General features: G+C 43.1%; 2 protein-coding genes across 13 annotated transcripts in view; one reads left to right on the forward strand and one right to left on the reverse strand.

Moving 5' to 3' along the window:
- LOC101951994 (A-kinase anchor protein 7) overlaps nt 1-26,220 on the forward strand; it is a 166,760-nt gene that overhangs the window by 67,533 nt on the left and 73,007 nt on the right. For 9 of the 11 annotated variants that reach the window (XR_010599653.1, XR_010599651.1, XR_010599652.1 and 6 more), the window contains exon 7: nt 12,975-13,119. Coding sequence is in view for 8 of the 11 variants with exons in the window: in XM_065588638.1 (XP_065444710.1) it covers nt 12,975-13,119 (145 nt within the window). In the remaining 3 variants the exon portion in view is untranslated. Of the gene's footprint in view, nt 1-12,974; nt 13,120-20,929; nt 20,969-26,220 lie in introns of all 11 variants that reach the window. The other 2 variants (XM_065588643.1, XM_065588644.1) reach the window with 1 other exon arrangement.
- MSH5 (mutS homolog 5) overlaps nt 1,617-26,220 on the reverse strand; it is a 210,006-nt gene continuing 185,402 nt past the window's right edge. Inside the window, exon 3 of one of the 2 annotated variants that reach the window (XM_065588636.1) lies at nt 1,617-8,540. In XM_065588636.1, the coding sequence (XP_065444708.1) occupies nt 6,082-8,517 (2,436 nt within the window). In that variant the 5' untranslated portion in view covers nt 8,518-8,540 and the 3' untranslated portion in view covers nt 1,617-6,081. Of the gene's footprint in view, nt 8,544-26,220 lie in introns of both variants that reach the window. The other variant, XM_065588635.1, reaches the window with a different exon arrangement.

Raw genomic sequence — 26,220 nt, forward strand, 5'->3', positions numbered from 1 at the left:
ATACTCTGAAATCGAGCTAGTTCAACAGATCAAAACCATATCTGACTTTCATTCTTTTTGTACTTTTGAACTAACTTCCTCTCCTCCCCTTATAAACTTCTGTCTCTGAAGCGTACAAAAAAAAAAAAAAAAAAAAAGGGGGGGGGGGAGGGGGGAAGGGTGCTGTTTCAATGAACCTGGGATGAAATCCTGATCTCACTGAAGTCAATGACAAAACTCCTATTGACTTCAACTGAGCCAGGATTTCCTCTAGGATATTTTAAAAGTGCTAAGTAATAAAGATTTGTTTTATTTGAGCTTAACTCCGTTTTTAGAACTCATTCAGTTATACTGAACCAAGTGTTACATTTTTTTTCCCTTTGGTGAGCTGGGGAAACAATTGCTTCACTGCAGAAACAATATGAACTGTTTAGGTCAGTTGATTTTATAAAAAAATACTTTGTAGTAAATGTGCTTAAAATACAAATTTTAGCAATGTTTGTCCCATCTTTTGAGGTCGCCTTTGATAAGAAAAGTCAGGAGTTTTCATTATAGTTGCGATTGTCTTCTAAACCTGGTAAAACAATTACTGTCAGTCTGAAGTTTAGCTTATAATAGATGGACTTGTCTGAGGAGACATCTGGAAAGTCAGTTACATTTTATGTGGGACTGGAGGTATGTAAGCATTGCAACATCAGGGTGCTAACTTCAGCAACAGATGCTCTGTCTAGCATAAATAAAGAAGATTCCAAGCAATCCAATTATAGCAATACGTATGTGAAACAATATAAAGGTGTGGAATTCTTGAGATACAACTTTCTCCATTAGACCATAGTTTGTTTGTATGGTCCACCTATTGAGGTCTGATTAATCAATCAAGATTAATCGTCTTAAAGGTGCCACAGAACCCTCTGTTGCTTTTTACAGATTCAGACTAACACGGCTACCCCTCTGATATCTGATTAATCAAAACACTTAAAAGGCATGCTTAAATACTTTGTTATATCATGGGGTAAGCCCCAGTTGGATCTAAGATAAAAAGGTTGTTTTTTTCTTTCTTTTCCCCATCTCCTGTTTATCACATGAAAAAAGTGGAAGCTTTAACCTAACTTTGTTTTTAATAGTAGATTGTGGCAGAATGGCTTTGTTTCACTTGGTCGTTGAACCATACTACTTTATTTAAGCTTTTAAAAACTTTTATGTAGTATCAGGACACACATTGTGTGCGCTGGGTGCTATATAAGCAAAAATGTTACCATGTTTGTCTTCCATTTTTTGGAAAATAGAGACAAGGGATAAAATTAATTAAATTTACAAGGTTATTGTTTATGATTGGGGTACAGGTAACGTACTGAGAAAGACTTATGCTTCTTGTGTGCAGTTGAAACACTGATTTGTTTGGATTGTTTTCTGTTGACACTGTGTGGCAGAAAAGACCAGTTTCTAAACAAATAAAGATCATAATCCATATCTGGATTATGCACAGTGTGTAAATTGTGACCTCACTCTTTTTACTGCATATGCTGAGCTGAATTCCAGGACAAGCAAGAAAAGAGATACGACACATCCTTTTAACTACACTCTTATAGTTAACTATTACTTGCCTTATTCACACAAAACTCCACACTAGATTCTTTGATTACATAAGCGCTAGGAATCTTTATTATAAATAGTACATCAATAAAGGTAAAGCGTAACAATGGTAAGAAAGAGAACAAACATAAAAGCAATCATGCACACAACAGTGTGACCCACAATAACTATTTAATCCAAGTTTTTATTCCACTCCTGTTCCCATTATTATGTTACATCATTTTAAACTGAGCTATATTTCCACGCAACTACTTTTTTCTGCTCCCGTATAGCATTTTATGTGAATTTCTTATCAATCTTTTCTTTGACATGCATAAGTAAAGTTATTCCTGGAACTAGCATATTTGTCAAAATATTGCATGAAAAGAAAAGGCGCTGTTAACATTAGCTTGTTATGTATACATTTTAAACAAAGTATTTTATTTTGGTCAACATTACAGGGAAAATGTTTATAAACAACATTGGGAGTACCACTAACAGGTATCAAAAATGCTTAAGTAGAAAATTATATAGTTGGATTGAGTAAAATCTTGGATTGTAAAACAGACTTTCTTGAATACAACTTTAAAGATACACCACAGTAGTTTAAGGGCATAACAAACATAAAAGGTAGGAAATCAAGGAAGGAACTAAAGATTTCAGGACACAAGTTCTGGCTGACATGGCATAGCACTTACTATTGTAAAAGTGACACCACTGTGTAGAGATCTTCATTAACCATACACTGTTATTTCTAATGTTGTTATTTATTTTAATGTCAGAGGCCATTAGGGTGTATGAGATATTTGCTATTTTCCCAATGTGCATTATTTTACATTTATCTACATTATGCTCCCCTGTACGCTAATGTGTTGGTCTCCACAGTTGTTAATAACAGAATCAAATTACTGTCATCCTAATTCATATTACTTCTCCAGAACACTGAATAATAAATATACTAGTGGCTTAGCTATTAAGTGATATGCCATAGAAAAATATCATGGGAGACTGATATTAAATAACTGTAAACACTATTAAATGGGATATTTCTTGGTCAAAGCTCTCTCCATCTTAAGAAGCAGCATTTACTATCATTCTTTGTTTCCTATTGTTTAATCAGTTCTTTGTGCACATTTCCTCTTAGTATAGTAAATAAACAAAGCATAAAAAGGTAAAGATAACACATTTTAACAACAGTTTAAATGAAATTTTAGATCATGCAACAACAGTATTACAAGTAACAGAGAAAAATTAATAAAGGTTATGGTAGGAAGAGCATATAGATAACATTGTAAAGTAACAACCGAAAGATCAAAAATAATTTAAAATACAAACTACCAGATCGATAGTTATAAACATTCAGGACAGAAGTCATTAAAATTTTGGGGTTTTCTGTCTAAAGAAGCAATCAGTTAACCCAACCCTTCAGAGGATTAATGATCTCACTAAATTTATTAACATTACATTTTGGGAAAATTGATAAAACGTTCCATTTCTCCATCTATTGCAAATATACCTAGAGCTTCAGGGGAAAAGATAGAAATTCTTGAGGAACAAAAATTCTGAAAAGTTACTTTTCCAAGGCTGTAAAATATTTAATAAAATAAATTATTGAGTTCAAAATGAAGGTTCTGTAACTCTACAGAGGTATGAAAAATAAGTCTCTTCAAGAGATTACCCTTAAGACATTTAAAGCTACAGAAAAGTAAGAGGTCAGACTTCTTTTATTTAATGGAATAGAAGCTAATGAAGGATAAAAACATTGCTGCTACATTTACATTGAGTTAATTGGATAAGAGAAAATCTCATTCCCCCACCCCTATTTCTCAGGTGAGAGAAAGAACATAGTTTACAACAATTGATGGAAGTGGAAGACAGTTAATCAAATTTGGCCCTTTAGGTCCAGTGGGACAATTTTGAGGACGAATGAGTTAATTGAAAAGTTCCCCCAAATGCTGATACCACGCTCTCCATTCCTACATAGGACTAGGAGCCCCTGTGGAAGGAGATAACATGAAACAATTTAGGTCCTGATCCTGGAAAGCCTTGAGCATAAGCATAACTTTATGCATGTATGTAAGTCTTTCTAGGACTAGGGCCTTCAACAATAAAATCCATGGGGCAGGCACCATATCTTCTATGCATTGTACAGTGCTGGACACACATTGCCTACAGTATATAATGAAAGAAGTGAGTTTGTTTAGACAACACACTCCTATTCCCAGGTCTACCACTAACTTACTGTGTGACTTTGGTGAAATGAAGTATTGACAGGTTGTGACTGATTCAATCTATTACTTATTTACTGTGAGGCTTCATTGATAAATGCTGTAAGGTGATTCGAGATCCTTCGATGCAAGGGACTAAAGCACAAGGCCTGATTCACTGTTGCTCTGCAGCTTTCATAGTCACTGACACCATTTGCAAAGCAAATGCAGTCAGATTGGGAGTATTTTAAACTTGCTTTGCACTAATGCAAGTGACTGTATAGGGTGCAGTGCAGTGGTGAATTAGGCCCATAGGTAAATGAGTCTATGATTTAACAGGGGCGGCTCCAGGCACCAGTGCAGCAAGTGTGTGCCTGGGGCGGCAAGCCGCGGGAGGCGGCATGCCGGTCGCTATGAGGGCGGCAGTCAGGCGGCCTTCAGCGGCGTGCCTGCAGGAGGTCCGCCGGTCCCGCGGTTTCGGCGGCAATTCGGCAGCAGATACGCCGAAGCTGTGGGACTGGCAGATCACCCGCAGAAATGCCGCCGAATCCGCGTGACCACGGACCACCCGCAGGCATGCCACTGAAGGAAGCCTGACTGCCGTGCTTGGGGTGGCAAAAAACATAGAGCAGCCCCTGTGATTTAACTGCAGTGATGACAAGTTAATTGCATAGTTGCTGCACATTGTTTTGAAGATAGTACATTATAATTCTATTGGAAACAATAGTAACTGCATGTTGCTTTAATTTATCCCTGTTGTCGTCTCCTGTTAATTGTGTTAATTTGTCACCACTGTATGTTTTCTTTATTTGAAACTATAGTTGTATATTTTGTAGTCTGATAGCACACCACATAATGCATTAAAGGAATAATCACTACATTGCAACAAAATCAAAGTTCTGTCTCAATCAAAATCCTACTTCCCCATCCTCAAATTTTCATTTAAAACTTGGAGAGAATTTAAAATGTTAATCTCTGGCTTAAATTCTCAATACATTCTTCAATTTCCTTGCTTTCTGTATGTGTCTAAAAGTAAGTGGAGTTAAAATAACAACAAGTTTGTATTCTTAGAATATAGAACCTATGGGGAGAGAGCAGTTCTTGTTTCAGCAAACCAAAATGCATCCTCACATGGTTCTGCCAATGCATGCTGATTCTGCCCTGCAACATTCCATTTATGACAGCTCCTAGCTTTTCCTGAGCAGAGACTGTTCATTAAGATAAATTACGTGATTGCTTTATTATGTGAACAAACAACCTGTAGCAGGCAGGATGAAACCACAATTAAATTTCTACTGGTGACCAATAATAAGCAGAGTTTGAATGTGGACTTCCCCAGAAGTAATACACTATAAGGTTGTTAAATGACCGCATCACCAATCCCCATTGTGAATGCCATTTTTCTGGACAAGACAGTTAGTGATGTAAGAAATGTCTTACAGCCCATGACGTCACCCCATTTTCCTCTCCGTTATCCTCATTCTCAATGCCCTGCATAATGACAAATGTTTTTTCTGACTCAGGGGAACAGGACACACATTTCTGTGCAATCTCTTGATCCTGATCCAAAAGGGACTAGGAGAGTCACTATAGTGTGATGCAACACACTCTCTTGCATTAGGGACTGAGCACTTTATCCTCACAGTACTATCAGCTGAGGAAGGATGTATCATGGATAGGTCCCAAACTATGATCTTGTACACAATGACTACGCTGTACTTCTATAGCACCTTTCATCTGTCGATCTTAAAGCACTTTACAAACCTTTAAGCCTCAATATATGCTCTGAAGTAGTTAGATTATTATGTACTCATTTTACAAATGAGTAAACAGGTACAAAGAGGTTAAGACTTTACCCCAAGGTCACACGGGTGGAAGAGAAACCAAGGTCCCTGACTTCCAGCCCTCCTGTGCTGCTGCTACTACTAGATAAAAAGGTCACATCTCAGCCAGATAGGTAGCCACAACAGTTGTTTGAAACAGGAAAAAGGAAACATAACTTTTACAATAAAAATGTTTTAAAATTTAAATATGGGGTGGGAGCATTGGTCAGAGACATTATTCATCATTGTAGAAGTTATTTCATTTCCTCTGGAGAACATATCTCTTGTCATGGGGTTTTTCAGCTGGATATTGGGTAGTTGCTTCTGTATGTTGGATTACATTTCATATTTGGAGTTGAAGAAAATTCACTGAAGAAGGGATACTATTCCCGTTAATATCAAATTATAGCGACATTTTAAGCTCCCTCCCACCAAAATGTTTGTTGTTTGACAGCAATGGAGGCCTATAGCATATAGTCCATGTTTCTAGGGTTACGTGGTTACAGAATGGAGGCTGCAGAGGGCAGCACTTCCTGACTAATGAACTTCTCTAAGTCCACATGGGGGTCATCAAGGTCTAGGCAAAGGAACTTTTCCACCAGAGACTTGCATCTCTCGAGCTGGTTCCCTTTGGATGGATGATCAATACGTCTAATAGGTTTTCCATTTCGGATAAGCTCTGATACTTCCACTCCTCGTGCAATCACTTTGGGTGGCATCCCAGCCAACACAGCAATATTGGCAGCATGGCTAACAGTAGACACCCCCTCCTTGAGCTGATAAAAGAATATTAACTCATCTCCATCCTGGTGGGTCTCCATTGTCAGGTACTGCACAAGAGGGGTGTCAGGAAGGAGCTTCAGCTGCACCAAGCTGTGAAAATTAGTGGAGACAAAGACCTGTGGGCACCGGATTCCCTGATTGAGCCAATACCTCAGCACAGCGGCCAGAAGGGAGAGGCCATCCACTGTGTTGGTCCCTTTGCCAAACTCATCAATAAGTACCAAGGACCTCCCAGTGGCATTGTTCACTGCTTTGGCAACCTGGTTGAGATCAATCATGAAAGTGGAGAGTCCCACAGATACTGATTCCCTGCTGTGAATCCTGGTGTAAATCCCATCAACTGCCCCAATCTCAGCCTCTGCAGCAGGGACATAGCTGCCAATTAGGGCCATGAATGTTATAAGGCCCACCATTTTTAAGTATACACTCTTCCCAGATGAGTTGGGCCCTGTAAGGATCTTTATCCGCCCATTAGCCTCACCACTGTTCACAGGGTTGGGCACAAAAGTCTTTGCACATAGCTCCATGAGTGGATGCCTGCCATCCTTGATGTGGATGCCATGGCGGTGGGTAAAGCATGGACGGCTGTAGCTATTCTCTCGAGCCATCACTGCCAGAGCTAGCAGCACATCTAGGTGCGCTGTGTACTCAATCACATTGTTCAGCACCGCCGACTTCTCCAAGATCTTTGTCTGCATCTGGTGCATGATAAGTGTTTCCTGGTCTCTGATCTCACAGTGCAGGTCACCCAGAATGCTGTCTAGTTCCTTTGTCCTAGCACTTCTGTAATGCAGTTTATCCTCTGACAAGAACATGAAGTCCAGGCCTTCAATCTCAAAGTCACTCTTGTCCACCATTGTGGGCAGCCGTGGAATGGAAAGCAAGAATCCAATCAAGGGAATATAGATGACACAACAGGAAGGAATCCGATTGTCCAGGGTCTCCAATTCCTTCCGGGCCACCTCTGTAAGGAAGTCTGAGAGACCCATCAGCTTTCGTTTCTTTTCGTCAATGGTGGAGTCCACATTGGGTCTGACAGTGAAGCGGTTTTCTGAGATACTGCCTTCAAAATCTACCACTTTGCTGATGAGACTGGCAATATAGTGCAAATCATCGGTGAAGACCTGTGAAATGGTCTGGAAGAGCTCGATGCTGCTAGGCAGGGAGCGGCATGTATCTCTGAGGCACACTGCACTATAAACTGTCTTATAAAGTGCCTGCCAGTCACTGACCTTTGTATGTGAAAGAGTCATTCTTCTCAGAATCTGAGGTACATTTTTTATATTCTTGAGGCAGTCTTGAAGAGTCAGGACTGTTTCATGGTTCTGAGCCAGCAAGAAGAACTGAATAACATCCAGCCGTTTGTTCAGCTCTGTAAGGTTCCGGGTGGGCCGCATGAGCCACAACCTCATCAGTTTCTCTCCCCACTTGCACCTGCAGCGGTTCAAAATCCCATACAAACTGAGTCCTTCTTTCAGCCCACTGGCCAGCTTGTAAACAGAAGGATGCACCTCACTTTTAAATATCTGTAGGACACAATAAGTATCTTGGTCCATATTCACAATATCCATGAGCACAAACTTTTTAAAAGCCAAGATGGGAACTCCGATTGTGCTATCTTCCAGTTCGACTCCGATCCGCCTCCTGTCAAGAAACTTCAACAGTCCACCTAATGCTCGTACCATGAGTGGGCTCTCAAAGGGAATGATGGAGGACAAATAGAGGATTTTCTCTGTTGCAGTCATATGAGAGGGAATGAAAGGGAATTGCCTAGATAGGATCCGCTGTTTGCTCACTTCCAGGCCAAAGTCCATATTGGGAAAGAGGACAATTTCTGGTTTGTCCCCATCCCCAGTAGCAGCACCCATATTGGTCAGGAATTTGGCAATGTTGTGATCCTGCTTGGCACTAGTCACTATGCATTGGGGAAGGACTTCATCAATCACTTTCTGCAGCAGCTTGAGGTCTTCGTTATCAGGCATGTCGGGCATGAAGTAGACTGAGCAGTCTCCTGTGTCATAATAAGTGATCCCCAGCTGCCCTGCATACCACAAAACACACATGTGTATCTGAGGTTGCTCTTGCTCCTCCTCTTGTTCAGGCACAGGTGGTGGTGGGAGACAATGGGTGTTCAGTGTAGCAGTGGTGCTCATTCTAGCCGGTTCCAGGAGCTGTGCTGCTGGTGAAGACAGACATTTTTGTTGGCACATCGCATAAATCCCTTCCCCAGTAACAACTGACCCTGATCACTTGTCCATTTTATCCACCTCCCAGCCAGTACCTGATCCACTTCACTCTTCTCCCTCTTTGGGCCACCTGCCCCTTTTCCAACAGCTTTCTGCTGCTTGCATCAGTCCTCTCTACCCACACTCCTGCTGCATGCAAATCCTCTTCTTCAAGAGGTAATGAGTGGGAAGGTGTGTTGAACCACAAAATGAGTTGGATGGTTGGGCTGAGAGTTTGGCTCTAGTAGGCCCCACATATCCGTAGTTAGTATGAATAATAATGAGGAATGGATCTCATTTCCTGTTATGACTGCAGTGGGCTATGGACACTATTCTGTAGAAATTAAAAGCTAGTAGAGTCAGCACCCAACTGCCTGCTTGGACATACAGCCACACTCCATAACTATGTGTATGGGCATACATGACTGCTCATGGAAATGCCCATTCTATGCACACAGACCCACCTGCATGGGCACATTCACACAGTGCCACCCCACACTCGCTACCTACACACCCAGCGCCACTCTGTAAGCCCGCCCTCCATACGAACTCACAACTAGGGTGACCAGATCACCCAAGTCAAATATCAGGACGCGGGGGGAGGAGGGGAGGGTGACGCATGGCGGGGGTGTGTGGCGGGGGGGGCGGGGCAAAACAAACAAACAAACACAAAAAAACCACCCTTCCTCCACAAGCGCTGGAGGGAGGCCCGGGAGACGCAGGGGAAGCGCGGGGCCAGGGTGAGTGAGAGTCCGGCCTGGCCCCGAGCAGGCAGGACTCAGTTGGGTGGTTGGGAGAGGAGGGGGGCGGCCCGCAGTGCCAGGCGGCGGCTGTTCTCCCCCCCCCGAGCAGCGGGACTCGGGAGCAGCCGCTGCTGCAGCTCCCACTGCCGCGGGGGGAGGAAGCGGCCAATGGCCAAGCTCGGCGGCTGCGGCTCTGGCGCCCGGGCCCGAACCCCCCGAGCCTGGGCCTGCTGCGGGAACCCAGCAGCGCGCATGCTGCGTGCGCCCAGCCCCTGGCCAGTCATGTCTGGGCTGCTGCCCAGCTGGTGCAATCCCGGGGCGGCCCCGGAGTGGGGGCAGCAGGCACCAGCCCCCCCGTCCCGCTCGGGTCCCGCAGGGGACCGAACGGGGCTGGGCTGCCAATGCCTCCGCCCCGGGGCTGCCGCGGGATTGCACCACCTGGGCAGCAGCCCAGACACGACTGGCCAGGGGCTGGGCGCAGCGTGCGCACTGCTGGGTCCCTGCAGCAGGCCCAGGCTCGGGGGGTTCGCGGGCGCCAGAGCCGCAGCCGCCAAGCGCCATGGCCGCTTCCTCCCCCCGCGGCAGTGGGAGCTGCAGCAGCGGCTGCTCCCGAGTCCTGCTGCCCAGGGGGGGGGAACAGCCGTCGCCTGGCACCGCGGGCCGCCCCCCTCCTCTCCCAACCACCCAACTGAGTCCTGCCTGCTCGGGGCCAGGCCGGACTCTCACTCACCCTGGCCCCGCGCTTCCCCTGCGTCTCCTGGGCCTCCGTCCAGCGCTTGCGGAGGGAGGGGGAATGGTGAGCCTGGGGAAGAGGCGGGGATTCGGGGAGGGAGCCAATGGGGGGAGGAAGGGGCGGAGTCGGGGCGGGGGGGGTGCGAGCACTTCCGGGCTCCAGGCTCCGGCGCATTTCCTTGTTTGTCCAGTGTCCAGACCGCACATCGGTCGGGACGCGGGACAAACAAGGAAATATCGGGACGTCTGGTCACCCTACTCACAACACACCACCCCAGGTGATCACACTAGTCCCACACATGCAGAGCACAATTTCCCACAGAACGATGGTCCATAACCTGCCCTCCCTGCTGCCAGCCCCACAGCATGACCCTTCTCCCAGATCTCAGTTCTCTTCCTACCCACCCACCTCACACGTAGGCAAGGCAGCTCTTCTCAGGCTGGGGGCTTATCTTCTTAACCCACCTCTTTCTCCTTCCCCTACCAGCTGCTCAGCACTCCCTCAGCTCAGTTTCTCATCAGGGCTAGACCCTGCTACACAGATACTGAGCTGTAATCTGTATCCCTGCCCATTACTCATCCCCCCCCCCCCCAGCTCACTACGGGTACATCCAGACTACCCGCCAGATCAGCGGGTAGCGATCGATCTATCGCGTCTTGTCTAGACGCGATATATCGATCCCCGAATGAGCTCCTGTCGACTCTGGAACTCCACTGCGGTGAGAGGCGGAAGCGGAGTCGACGGGGGAGCTGCGGCCGTCGATCCCGTGCCGTGAGGACGGGAGGTAAGTCGAAATAAGATACATCAACTTCAGCTACACTATTCCCGTAGCTGAAGTTGTGTATCTTACATCGAACCCCCTCCCCCCCCCCCCAGTGTAGACCAGGCCTACGTCCCCTGACCCTACTTATCTCCCTTCTCACCTTCCCCTGAAGAAGGCCCACCCAGTAACACCGCCTTTCTCCCGCCACAGATCATACACCATCCTGTAAACCCCGCCCCTTCCACACACCTCCATAACCCTTCCTGGTACAAAGCACCACTCTTATCCCCCCTCCCCCATCCACACAGCTCTACCCACACACAGACTGTAATTCTCCTCTAGCCCCACGTACCATAGAAAGCAGCACTGTCCCGCAATCTGGTCCTGCTCACTCAGTACCTCGTGGCAGCACAGGCCTGTCTTCACTGCTGCGAGGCCGGTGGCCGATCCTGGCTGTCTCTGTCCCTGCCTGGCTGCTCAGCGTTCTTTTGCCTCAGCTGCTCTGTCTCCCGCTCCCCCTGGGCCTCTCATTGAAAGTGAGGAGCTGAGGGCAAGGCGGGTGCTAATTGGCTGGCAGGTGCAGACTAGAGGGAGTCTCACTCATCAGCCCATCCTGCTGGCCAGCCAGGGACCCCAAAAGGGAGGCTGAGGAGCCAGAGATAAAGATACGTCTGGCACTACTCTACAATTCCTTCACCGCCCCCACGAAAAGACACTGCCTTTAAATGCCTCCAACATACAAACACAGTTCCATAACTGCCTCCCACCCACTCACAGACAAGTGCCATTCCATAACCCCACCCCCACCAGAAGTGCCAAGTTTTGTGCAGCTCTTGTATGACTTTTTTGCAAATTTAATGAACAACTATTTCTATTTGCACATAATTAGCAGATAATTTGTATATCACCATAAACACCGGCATATGGTCAACACACCCCGACCCACACAGTAATGAGTGGATGGGGAGCGGCATTAAATTTGACAGCTGTGCCTGGTATTGGTGGGTAGAAGGGTGATTGACTGGAGATACCGTGTTGAGTGGGTGCTGTATGTGGGGGGCTGGATGTTTTGCTGGTCATCTGGGGCTGGAGTATTTGTTGTGGGTTTCTGATTGGTGAAGCCTGGTGCAGCTCACCAAGGTAGTGTGGACGCTCGGTGCCAATATTAGGCCTCCCATCTTGCAGTGATTTTGCTGCCTCTGCCAACCACTACTGCCTCTTCCTGCCTGACTATAATCCAGCAGAGGGAGCAGCAAAAGAGGAAGCTTAGCTGATGCCACAGCGGCCCCATGCAGTTGGAAGGCACAACTGCAGGCAAATGCTTACAGCCTGCTCAGAGCTTAGCTGCAGGTGTGAAAATCCGGCTGAGACATTAGCAGGTAGGACAGGGCTGCCAAGTCTGTGTCACTTGGCACGCCTGTCCCATACACGCTACCTTATTACAATCCCACACCAAGCATTTTCATCAGCAGTGCCCTATAACTTCACTCCCCATTTGTAACATCTCTGCGCAAAAGCATCGACTCATAACTGCCTCCTCCCAATCAGTGCACTGAAAGAGCCCTATTGTGCTAAAGGGGCTAACAAATTTACTCTAATTATAAGCTTAATTGTAAAAAGTATATGAAAGTTTATAAATGTCAACAAGCAGGGCAAAAAGTCTTGTTTGGCTGGGTAGAAACCACCCTGCTCTGGTGGCCCAAAGGCATAAGGAAAGCTGCCCTAAACAGCCAACGGGGATTGTCCCAATAGTGGGAAATTTCCCCTGAGTAGAGTTGACAGAGCCAATAATCCCCGGATGTGTAATGACCCTTTGGGGGCTGTTACAAGCCATTGGAAGTTAGGGCTGCTCTAAGACTGCACTAACTCGTGCTGGGGGCTGAACTGGCACAGGGTCGGGGGGGGGGGAGGTGTGGCATAAAGGTGGTATAATGCCACTTTTTCCGTCCCTTCTCCTCAGGTTCTGCACTGAGCACAGCTCAACCAGACCAAAGGATCAGGCACATTACAGTGTAAAGTTTTGTTTATTTATATTTCTAAATGCATTCTAAAAAACATTTGTTCCAAACAGAACCATAGAAAATAAATACGAAAATCTGGTCTCCTAGTGAAATGACTAATGTAATTTTATTTTGATTATTTAAAGGTGAAAAAAATTGACCCGCACCTGTATGAGAATTTTAAAAGCCACTATTTTGGAGATGAAACCCTGTACCGCCTAGATCTTTGCTCCATGTTGAAAAAAAAGCAACCCAATGGCTACTATCACTGTGAGTCCTCTATCACGGTTGGTAAGTACAATACTATTTTGTTTTATTTCTTGATTTTATGAATTTTGTTTGAAATTGAAGAGGTTGATAAGCTGTTAGTACTGGGAATGTATGTCTGGCAAATCTTGCAGAGAAACGTTAGATGGGCGTCAGATCTGAATTAAATATTGTTACATTTTGGCAGTCAAGCTACTTACTGCTCCCAACCAATGACACGTACCTCAGCACTAGAGCTTCATGCTTCTATGTACTTTTGGCTTTCCCTCCCATTCCTGTCTTAAGGTCTGCAAGCCCTACAGGAATGAAACTTCAATTGATTTCCATGTTAGTTCTTTACATGGAGAGCTTGCAGGATGGTGGTTTTAACAATGAGTTTGTCTGTTCAGCTTTGTTAAGAGCAGCCAGAAAAAAACTTGAGTTGGAAGCAGTGGGCATAGATTAAAAAAAAAAATTACAATAATGCCCAGAGCTCCAGCTAGGACCAGGACCTCATTATGTTAGACGCTGTAGAAATGCGTATGAAGAGACAGTTCTTGCCCCAAAGAATTTACAAACTAAGGAGACAAGTGACACTTAAAGGGTGCACAAAGAGAAACATACTTTTTTTCATACATGTATTTGCTTTTTTTCCCTATCATTAATTGGCTGATTTTGTATCAGTATTATAGTAGTGGTGGTGCTTGAGGACATATTTAAGGCAAGGAGAGGGTAGTGGCCATATCGGATCAGTTCAGTCCAGGGAGTGTGTTAACTGATCTAGTACAGCTGGTGTTTGTTTGATAACTTGGTATACCTGCCTAGAAAGGTTAAGAGCCATTGGGATAATTTCCCTGTGCCAAAATTTGATAGGCAAGACTAACAACAGCCTCAAACTGCATCATGCCCCAAAGTTCATGTTGAATGTTATTATAGCTCTTTTCTTTTATAATTTCTAAATGTGAAAAAGAATATTCCTTTCAAAACAGAACAAAAATGTATACAATAATAATGAAGAGCTCTTCTTGTGCTTCTTTTGGTAAGATGGCAGTGTTCCAGCTCAAGAAGAAAATTGTCACATTTATTGGAACAGACCATGACTTACATTTAAGTAGCAGGGGAACACCTACTATTATTATATATTCTTTTTTTTTTTTTTTTAAAAGGCACCAGGAATAAGAAACACTATGGAGAAAGACTCCAAAATTAAGACATCACAGAAACATAATTTTTTTTTTGCTTCTCCTATAACTTGCAACATTTTCCCCCGACAAATTCCTAATCAAACAGTTTTTACAGTAACGTGAAACTAATCAGAAGCCACTCAAACAGGAAAAACCTCACATGGAGGACCCTCTACTTTTCTGCATCCCACACCAAAGAATACTGGAGATCTTTATGAAAATGTTCACCCTTAAAGAGCGAGGATTTCCGTAGAAGGGAAGGACAATCCACGTAGTGATGTTAAAATCTTTCAAGACTACTACTTCCATCACTAGTAACTGAATGGAAACATCTTCCCTTTGGAACCTCCTGTTCTGTAAACAGCTCTAAAGGAAAACTGCCTCTTTTTCCTCAAGTCTTTGAAATCTCACAGCAAATAATCCCTATTTTCTGGGATGTTTCTAAACATGTCCCCATATTATGCAAAACCTTTGAAGTGATGATATTCTAGGTATATTTGGTCCTGACTTAGTGCAGGGGGCTGAACTAGGAAGTCGTCTCGAGGTCTCTTCTACCTTCTATTTCTATGATTCTATGGTGAGCATAATTAAGGGAAATCTCTTCTGTTTTAAGCATATCCTCATCTAACCTTATGCTTCCAGTCAAGGAGATTTTGGTAAAAGAGTCAAACTTTTTAAATGTCTTGTCAACTGACAGGACTGTATCAGAATTACTCATTGTACCATTTTTTTTTAATTCTCTGGTGGATATTCTACTTAACACACAAAAATATTTAGCAGTTACTCTGTATAATTTACTATTCTTCTGGCTACCCTCAAAGATCTTACTACTTGCATTCCCAACACCATGCCAGAACTAAAACTGCAGTGTAGACCAAATGTGTACATGCACAGCTGCTGCTACCATCTCTGAGTCAATAATTGTTTTGACCATCTTTATGCAAGTGCTGGCATTGGAATTCATTGTTTTCTGAAGGAATAAGCACACTGCTGAGTCATGAAGTCCAGAAGTCAGTGCCTTGCTGTGTTATCTTGGACAAGTTACTTCACCTTTCTATTTCAATTTCTCCATCTGTAAAGTGAGGATAGTAATGCTTATTGACCTGTCTCACAGGAAAGTTGTGAGGACTTACTAGTCAATGTCTCTACAGTGCTTTAAACATATAAGGCACTAAACTGCCAGGTACCTGTTGCCAGTGATGATACTAGGCAATTTTAGTTTGCACTTGAGTTGTCTCTGTTCTCACAAAATATAGAAAAATTACTTTTTTCATATTATACTGGAGGATATTGAACATGGCAAATGAAAAACAGTCTGGAGTAGAAAAAGAACAGATTGGGATAGTTATGGTTGAATTATTGGTGACAGCAATGTGAACAGAAGCCAAAAATGTTTCAAAAGATGTACATACGATATTTTATTTACATTTATACATGCATGCATGCATACATACATTATATATATGCATGCATATTCTACCTACCTACTGAACGTGGGACAATAGATTATATATGTGGTATGAAGGCTTTAATTGGCATGAAATTTGGGATGCTTGCATTATTTACAAGTGGCAGAGTATTCTAGAATATGTCTCTTCGGCTAAATAATTTGGATAATAAATATTTCCAAATGAAAGCTGTTCTGCAACAAGGATAAACCTATTTGACAGCTGTCGGCCGTGTTGTTGTAAGCATTTGTTTAAATCTAAGTGTTATTTTTGCACTTGTCATTGGCTGACAGATATATTATACTAACTAAATTCATAGATACCTTGGAATACATAAAGTAGAATATTCAATTACACAGATTTATTTAAAATATGAATCTCATTAGAATTGCTTATAAAGCAATCAATCAGCTTTTATTACAGCAAGAGCAGGATGCTTGCAAGTTGACTTTGACTCAGCCATGGTGTGATAACTTAAAGACTTTGTGGAGCGTGTCATTTTCGTGACCAGGAACCAAGTCCTCTCCTTTTTGAGAGAAAACTAAATTATTTTCCTTGTAGTTAATTTATAGGGATTACCATGGCCATAGTATCTCAGCACTTCCCAAACACGAACTAAGCTTCACCACACCCTGTGAGAAAGGGTATTATTCTTCCTCTGAAATTTTGTAATAAATCATCATAATACCTAGCTCTTAGATAGTAGTTTCCATCAGTAGATCCCAGAGCATCTGACAGTCTTTAATGCATTTATCCTCCCAACACTCAAGTTTAACACAAGTTGATATTTTGATCCTATGCAAGGTGGGGGCACAGTGTTTGAGGCAGTGGCTAGAAAAACTAAATGTTGAGCCTCACAGAAAGAAAAACAATCATTGAATATTTTTAAATAGAATTTGAATAGATTTTTTTCTGAACTGTTTGGTTACAAGAATATTTAGGTGTTAAATTAACCAGAGTGGAGCGAATGCAGACCTATACATGTGACAGAAATGTAATGAAAGAGGTAAATAGAGTTTTTAATATAAGGATAGAGGTCAAACAAAGAGCACTATGTGATTCTAGTTCATTCTAGCTCTGTATATCTACATTTGTTTGAACTGTATTTTCATGTCTTTGGAACATACAGAATTAAGCAGCAAAGCAGTACTTACTTTCTGTCAGCTAGAGTTTTGGCCAGTTTTTAGGATATGATGTGGAGAGATCTAAAAAAGGGAACAGACTTAGTACTAAAAGAGAAGTCATAATATAATATATGTGACAAAGAATTACACTGCTTTATTATTACCACTGCTATTACAAGCCCTAATGCCTATCAGCTTGGCAGCTTGGCATTTTAAAAACATACTGAAACAGAGAAAGAATATGGAAGCACAAAGGCTTGATCCTGAAAGGTGCAGAGGTGAGATGCTCACCTGTCAAGCTGCAAGCATGTGCACAAGTTGGAACAACGCATTAGAGCGAAACATCCACCATGCTCAGCAGAGAGTGCAGGCAACAGCAACAGCAGGTCTTTCTGGGAATATAGGTGGTGAAGACTGGGCATAGTTACAACAACATGCTGAACCCTATTCCACAAAATGAGGAGTAGGGTCATTCTTGGAATCAAAACAAAAAGCCCAGTACCGTGACTACCTTAGGGAGCACAATATAAATCTCTACATACTTAGGATGACTTAATTGTGGGTATCTACTAAATCTCTCCAGTCTCTATACCTTGAAAAACACAAACACGCATAATGTACTTACACAAATCATATAATCATAGGACTGGAAGGGATCTTGTATAAACTGTGTCCTAGAGTAGCTGTTGGTCTGAGAGAGGCTCTGAGTGCTGCTAAAACCAGCACTTTATTTATATATTTGGATTTCAGTACAACATAAAAGGATATCTATACTGGGCTGTAGGTCTCCTCTCTCATAATTAAATAAATTACATGAAAAAATCAGAACAGCAGCACATTTCTCCTCCCACCCAAACATCAGTCAGCGCACACATTACAAAAATCTCACATCCAACTGCAGCAAATGCCAGATGAAACAGATGGGCTTTACAACAGATTTTTGGAACAAGTGTTTGAGCCATCAGGCTCTGAGTCATCTCCCTCTTTTTTATACTGAAGGGTATCTAACTCAAGTGCTGCTTCTCATCTCAGGTATGGCAGCCTGCCATGGCAAGAGAGGGAGGTCTCCCAGGTAGGAAAGTACTAAACCATTTAGAGTTTAATAGGTCAAAACCATCATCTTAACTCCATCCTGTGGACAATAGGCAGTCAGAGCAGGTCTGAGAGCATGTGTCATATGCTTATGGCAAGATACTCTGATTGTCAGATTCTCTACTAGCTTCAGCTTCTGACTGGATTTAGGATTTAGCCTCCTGTAGAATTTATTGCAGAATTACAGTACAGAGGTGAGAAAAATGTATCATGTTGGCAAGCTCTGCATTTGTGAAGAAAGGCCACAACTGTCTGGTCGGATACAGAAAGTAGAGGAAATAAACTACACTCTTGGTCACTGCTGCTATTTAGCTGTCTAAAAGCTGCTGGGACTCTAACCAGAATCAAGTTGTAAACTTTGGTTATAAGTGATGGAGAATCGCCTTTCAGTCATGGGGGTTGCAGACCATCTGCAAAATGTTCTGATGGCTTTATCTTGCCACCATTATCATCTCACTTTTTTCAGGACTGTATCCCTGCCCTCTGGCTCTCATCCCTGCACCAATCTCACCCAGGCTCTGAGAAAGACATTTGATGGCCCTTTTTTGGGCTGGATGAGATAGATATATAAAGTTGGGGGCCATCAGTGTACTGAAAACACTTCAGCCTACATCTCCACACTAACTCTCTTAACATTATATACATATTGAATGAGAGAAATGGCAGAGTAAATACATGTGGTACTGTATATAAGACAGCCTGGGGCAGAAGATAATTTGCCAACAAAATCCTTTGGTGTCCCTCAGCAAGAAAGGAATGAAGCCACAGAAGAACAATCCCTCTATTCCTACCAGGAACCACATACATTCATGGTACCAAAGGCAAAGGATAAATCTAACAGAGTCAGTATGGATACTTGATCCTTATCAATCATCAGATCATCACCGAATGCAATAAGAATACTGTGTGTGCCAGTCCCATGTTCAAATCCCAGTTTCCAAGGGGCAAAGAAGTCCGAGGCATCCAGAAAGGACATCTTGCCACAATCTTTTCTCTAATATTATTCAAAAATAGATCAGATACTGGTTGATAGTCAACAGATTGTCAATATTAAGAGATATCTCTTTGAGCAGATGCCAAAACATATGTTTGCAGTCAGCAACCTGCCCTCCTTCAGGGAGGCACTGACAAGCGCAAGCACAGGACCCAGTAATTCTCAACTGACTTTCACCAGCCAGGAAGGACAAGGATCCAAGCTAGTTGTAGTATGTGGTACAAGTTGTGGAAAGAGACACTGGTTGAAACCAAAGAAGAGAATACCTGACATTTGTTTGCTTCAGATATTGCCTTGCTTCCATGGCTACACTCAGTTCAATCTAAATCTGATAGAGTTTATCCATAATATAACTAAAAATTTCCTCATACTGGAAAGGACTAACATCAGCAACCAAGTGGAGACAGTTTTGATTAAATAGGCTCTTTACCACCCACAAGTGAGATGCTTTGGCTTCTTTCCCTCAGCCTTCATTATCCCAAAACATTTACTTTAAACAATCCTTCTCCTCCACCCATCATCCCTTAATGTCCAAGCTCCCTGAGTGTTTTTTTTTTTTTACTCCTGCTGGCTTGACTTCTTTCTTGCTCATTCCTTGACCATTTATAATCTGATTTCCACCCTCTCCACTCTAACGAGACTAGTCTCATGAAAGTCAGTAATTACTTCTATCCAGACAACTCAAAGGGCTCCTTTTCATCCCCACCCTGCTTGACCTGTCTGCCATATCCAGTACCATAAATCACACCATCTCCTGTATTACCTACCCTAGAGTGCATGACCTTGGGGACGGTGGCTGTATCTTTAATCTTTGTGTAAAAGCTTAATACACATCTATGGCACTGTCTGTAAATATTAAATATTAATATAGTAGAGATATTGGTTATGGATACAAAATTCTCTGGGTCAAGCCCCAGTAGGAAGTATTTCTTCACACTTGTATTCAGTGGTTCACACTCCCCTGTGGTGAAATTGTCCTAAGTTTCTGGAATGATATACATGCACTGTGCTGAAAAACTCTGTGCTCTTCTACACAAGAACCATCTCTAATACAAGAACTATGTGCTAACATCTAGTGTCTTCACTAAGCCAACGCACTGGAAATAAGGCATGAATTTTTAACGGTGAGAGTACTTAACCATTGGAACAACTTATCAAGGGTCATGGTGGATTTGTGGTGACAATTTTAAAATTAAGACTGGATGTTTTTCTAAAAACTCTGCTCTACGAATTATGTTGAGGAAGTTCTATGGTCTATCTTATATAGAAAGTCAAACTAGATGATCACTGTGGTCCATTGTGACCTTAATACTCTATGAAGCTATGAAATTAAGCAGACAGCTGGATTTTTGACAACACATGTACTAAAAAATAATATTTAATGATAATAGCTATTTTCAATCCTAAATAGCGTTCTGCTTTTAAACTCTAAAACAGGGCTTCTCAACCTTTTTCTTTCTGAGCCTCCCTCCTCCCCCAACATGCTATAAAAACTCCACGGCTCACCTGTGCCACAATAACTGGTTTTCTGCATATAAAAGCCTGGGCCAGCATTAGGGAGTAGCAAGCAGGGCATTTGCCTGGGGTCCCATACCATGGGGGGCCCCCATGAAGCTACATTGCTCAGGCTTCGGCTTCAGCCCCAGGTGGCGGGACTTAGGGCCCCGGGCTTCAGTCCCATGCAGTGAGGCTTTGGCTTTCTGTCCTGGATCCCAGCAAGTCTAATACTGGCCCTACTTGGCGGCCCCCTTGAAACCTGTTTGCGGCCCCCCACGGGGCCCTGGAACCTCTAGTTGAGAACTACTGCTCTAAAAGGCTTTCAAAGACCTAACATTACTAAGTTTTATTTATTAAAATTAAATATTCATTATCCTGGGCCATTTCAAGCTAAGTAAAATGTGAAAATAAAACAAATCATAGAAGTGGTGAAGAGTAAATTAGGTCTTTAATATTTTTATTTTTAATGATGAATGGAAATATTACTAAAATCAATACTTTTTTTATTTTTGGAAGTGTGCCTTTGAAGATAACTTGGATACAGCAGTAAAAGAGGTAATATAAGTTCTTAGTACCAGAAGGAAACTGCTTGGGTCACCCTAGAATAATTCCCCTACAATGTGATACCACTCAGATATTCCTCTGAGAAATGTTTTTCAGTTGTTCAAAGGACAATGAGAGAAAGGAAAGATGTACTGTTTTTCTGCTGAAATGTCAGATTTTTTTCCCCCCAACTGTTGATGGTTTGTATAAGCTCTTGAGATTTGCACTATGTACCGCATGATTACACAGAGATGCTGCTTTGCTGAGTGTCTAATCCCTGTGAGGTATTCTAAAATAAGACACAGCTGCACAGGTCAGTACTTCAGAAATAATATGAACACTGCATCAAAATCCAGTTGTTAAAAGTGCTTTGCTGTGGCTTATATATTATCTGTAGGCAGCAATATCCAACAATCAATAGAAGCAGGAGACAATTTCTAGAGTTTTCCTTTTTTCAGACTTCAGTGAATGGAAAAATATATTTTTGGAATAGTATAGAACCCCTAAGACTTTTTAAAAAAACCCAACCCTTTCTTTTCAGAGGAGATAGTGTCACTACTGAGCAATACACAAGACTTCTATGTTTTAAAACAAAGAACTGTTATGTGCTAATATGGGATCGTTATGTCTCACCAGAAAGTAGTTGTGCAGCACACCATTGTTTCTTATGGAAACAAATGTATATAACACATCGCAAAGTAAGATTGTGTGGAATATTGTTGAACAAACAGGGTCCTATCCAAGTCTTTTATTACATTAGTATAGGACTTTGCCATGCTCCTTGTTTATTGATTTACATTTGTTCAGTATTCATAGATTTTTTAAGACCACAAGGGATCATTATTATGCAATCTGACCTCTTGTATATCAGAGTACAGACCATAGAACCTCACCCCGTAATTTCTGCATCAACCCTATAACTTCTGAATTAGCATTAGGATTTCACATCTTTGCAGATGAAATCACAGATGTACCCCTCTTTACAAGAGAGTTGCAGAAACATGACATTTGTGAACTATCAACACTGGGCAGGGTTATGAGTTATGCTGAATATGAAGGTTGTCAGTGAGCGTGCAACATATATTTTATAAACTTGACACTAAAGATACACAGGCCAAAAATGTCAAACTTGGGTGCCTAAAGTTAGGCTTCTAAATCCATATAAAAGATGCAAGTATGTGGCTTGATTTTCAGAAATGCTGAACAGCCATAGATCCCATTTAAGTCAAGTGACTTTTGGCATCTAAGTACTGAAAATCTGTGCCACTGCTTCTTGTTTTACTAAATAGTAGAGACTTAGAATTATTATATGTATCCATCAACTCTCTCTGTAGCCTGCTGAGTACAACAAGAGTATTCTTGCTGGTTCAAGACTGCATAAAAACATTTTTACTTTGAAATTACTTAAACAAGCAGTGTAAATGACATAATTGCATTCGGTTATATTTTCACTGCTTCTCCACAGAGTAAATTGCATAAAATTATTTGTTTAAATTGTCTTGACTCAGCAACCTCAGGCATCAGAGCTCTCTTGTTCTAACTAATAGGTTATACAGCACACTAAACTTTTCCTACATGCCAACTCCTCCTCCTTGGCTTGTCATATTTAAACACAAACAACTTTGACTTCCATATTAAAAATTCTATGAAAACTTTACAACACTTTAATTAGGACTGCTAGAACCCCCATGACAGACAAAAAGTGTATTTATATAACTTAAATGTTAAGCAACATTCGTTTTAATTTAATGCATTATGCTAGCTAGTTGTATTGAATCAATACTGCCATATTTTTCAGGTTAGACTCCCTCATCTTTGGGGGGGGAAGGGGAGAGGAGGAATAGAGAAATAAAGGAATAAGGCAGCAGACACAAATCCTAAATATCCCTCCCAAAAGTAGTTAATTAAGTTACTTAAACTAACATTAAAAAGGAGACAAAAATTACATGAACCATCAAGATCCTGCCTATACAAACACACAAAAGCGAACACCCTGTTATTTTATTTTAGACTACATGTGTGGTTATTGACCGTGTCCCTCTATTTCCATCTTTTAGAAGCACGCAGTATAGTTACTTTTTTTGCTGATGCATTCCGTTTTCTCCATATTGTAATAATCTTTTGTGGTTTATTGCCCAAGCTTCTTAGAAGCTAATCTCCAAACACCTCAATTTCAATTTATAACCTGCATTAGTCATCTCAAACAATCATTTGCATCATCCCACTATTTTGTTTTAGGATCTTTTATGCATACTTTTATGACAGAGCTTCTCATGCTTATTTTCTCTTCTAAAATGCATATAAACATCAGGTAAATCATGCTGCAGAATTCATAACCTCAGCCGAAATTGTTGTGGATGCACTTCACTAAAGATTTATAGTCTGAGCTTTTCTTAGTTATGGAGACAATAGTACCAAATTCAGCTTCAAATACTATGGTAATCAGTATCTTCTAAATACATATAGTAAATATACACTGAAAGTAACTTCCACAATTTAAATTCAATAACTCAAACAGTATATACACACACATCCCAATACCTTGTTTATGGGTTTTTTAACTACTGCCAAAGGCTGTGTGAGCATGAGCAATCTAAATTCTTACTCCTGGTCTGTATTATGCTGTCTTTTAAGGCAATATTGTTTATATTACAAAGTTTTAGCTATGGAACACAATTTTCAACAACAACAAAAACGTAGAGAATTAGTACAATAAACTAAGAAACCATTAAAGCTTCTCGGGGTGGGCGGATGGGGAGGAACGATTCTGTGTTAGGAGCATTTGAAAAAGTAGTTTCTCCTGACTGGATTTCAACCCATTTAATCTTAAATTATCCAAATAATCATTAATTTGTTTACTCTGTTCCTTTGTCTCTTCTGCCTTCTTCAACTTTGGGATTCAGATGAAACAGGCTCAGAAGTGGTGTGGTTGTTAAAATGGAATTTTACTTGGGACAGCACAGGAGACAATACTGTGACTTTGAGAGACAGCATCAGATAGTGTAGTGGCAGTGAAGGCAATAACTGTTTGCCTCACTGCAGGCAAATGAAATATTTTTGAGGGGAAAAAGATTAAAGGCCCGTGCCTAATCAGATCCCTGATCAGTGCCACACCTTGAACATTTTACCATTTGAGAAGGTTTTTTTTTTTTAATATAATAATGAACTAAGCTAGTGCTGGTACTTATGAATTCTTCTATGTATTTTGGGTTTGGCTTTCACTTGTTGCTTCATCTTTATCTCCCTGCTTTTAATTTAACTAATTTTTTTATAATGGAAAATGAAGGGAGTTGGGGAGGGACTGCTTCATGCCACGTGCACCAATTTTTTCAAGGAGAAATTTGGTAACTACTTTTAATAGGTGGATTTAGTGCACCTGCACAGTAGACAGACCATAACAGGTCATTCTATAGGTACAATGAAATTAACAATTTTTTTATAGGCCTTAAGAGCTATCACACTGCATCTTTTAAGAACTGTTCTTTAAACAGGTTCCCAGCCTTGGATCCACACTCTTTGTGCCAAAAAAATAGGATACCGGGGGGCTTGATTTAGCTCTGGGTTATGCCAGCTGCAACAGCTGGAAAGGCCACCTGGGGGAGGAGTTGCGATGGCAAACACTGCTCTGGTGTATTAAGAGGGCTCTATCTATACATGTAAATAGTTACTATACAAGGTGCCAGTAGATGGCACTCAAGATTACCTAGCATAGCTCTTCGGCTTTGTAGGCACGAAGCTTGTGTTACACTGCGAATGGCTTCCTTCATACAACTCTTTACCTTGGAACTCTGTGTCCAGTTTTGGGCCCCACACTACAAGAAGGATGTGGAAAAATTGGAAAGAGTCCAGCGGAGGGCAACTAAAATGATTAGGGGAGCACATGACTTATGAGGAGAGGCTGAGGGAACTGGGATTGTTTAGTCTCCAGAAGAGAAGAATGAGGGGGGATTTGATAGCAGCCTTCAACTACCTGAAGGGGGGTTCCAAAGAGGATGGAGCTCGGCTGTTCTCAGTGGTGGCAGATGACAGAACAAGGAGCAATGGTCTCAAGTTGCAGTGGGGGAGGTCCAGGTTGGATATCAGGAAAAACTATTTCACTAGGAGGGTGGTGAAACACTGGAATGCGTTACCTAGGGAGGTGGTGGAGTCTCCTTCCTTGGAGGTTTTTAAGGCCCGGCTTGACAAAGCCCTGGCTGGGATGATTTAGCTGGGAATTGGTCCTGCTTTGAGCAGGGGGTTGGACTAGATGACCTCTTGAGGTCCCTTCCAACTCTGATATTCTATGATTCTATGATTCTTAACATGCCGAGGGCCTGTCAATGATCAGTGCAGCCCCCAAAGTAAGCAGTGCTAGCCACGAAGGAGGGGTAGGGTCAGGGCCGGTGCAACCACTAGGTGGACTAGGCGGCCGCCTAGGGCGCCAAGTGGTTGGGGGGCGCCAAAAAGCGGTGCCTCAAACATTTTTTTTAAACAGCGGAGCAGAAGGCTGCTGCTGCTCCCCGCCTCCCAGTTCTAGAGGGGCTGCCCGCGGTGCGACCAGTCCCTCCCCCCAGGGGAGCAGCCGGCGGCGGAGCGGGGAATAGAAGGGTCTAGCGCTAGCAGCTGCGCCTTCTTCCCCGCGCCGTGGGCTGAGTCGGGCTCCCTGCCGCCCTCAGGGCTCTCAGCAGTGGCGGCAGCAGGGTTGGGCACGGGGGGGCTGGCTGCCTGTGCCGCCGCTGAAAGCCCCGGGGGTGGCAGAGAGCCTGGCTCGGCCCGCGGCGTGGCCAGTCCCTCCCCCCAGGGGAGCAGCTGGAGGCGGAGCGGGGAATGGGAGGGTCTAGCGCTAGCAGCTGCGCCTTCTTCCCTGCGCCGCGGGCTGAGTCGGGCTCCCTGCCGCCCCCGGGGCTCTCAGCGGTGGCGGCAGCAGGGTTGGGCGCAGGGGGGCTGGCTGCCTGTGCTGCCGCTGAGAGTCCTGGGGGTGGCAGAGCCCGGCTCGGCCCGCAGCGCGGGGAAGAAGGCGCAGCTGCGCTCTGCTCTTCGGGCGGAGAAGCTGGGTGTCTGCTCTTCCTGCAAGGTACCTAGCCGGGCCACAGGGAGCCACATAGGCCCACGGAGTGCTGGGGGGTGGGCAGGTCCAGTCCCTGGCCTGGGGAATGGTGTATGTGGGAGCAACCCGGCACCCCTCCCTCAGGCAGCGCCACCCCCTCCAACACCCACCGACCAGCTACCTTTTCCCCTGTGCAGCCCCCACCCCAACAACCTGTCCTGCCACTTGCCTCTGGGCA

Source organism: Chrysemys picta, chromosome 3, assembly GCF_011386835.1.
Source record: "Chrysemys picta bellii isolate R12L10 chromosome 3, ASM1138683v2, whole genome shotgun sequence".
NCBI lineage: Eukaryota > Metazoa > Chordata > Testudines > Emydidae > Chrysemys > Chrysemys picta.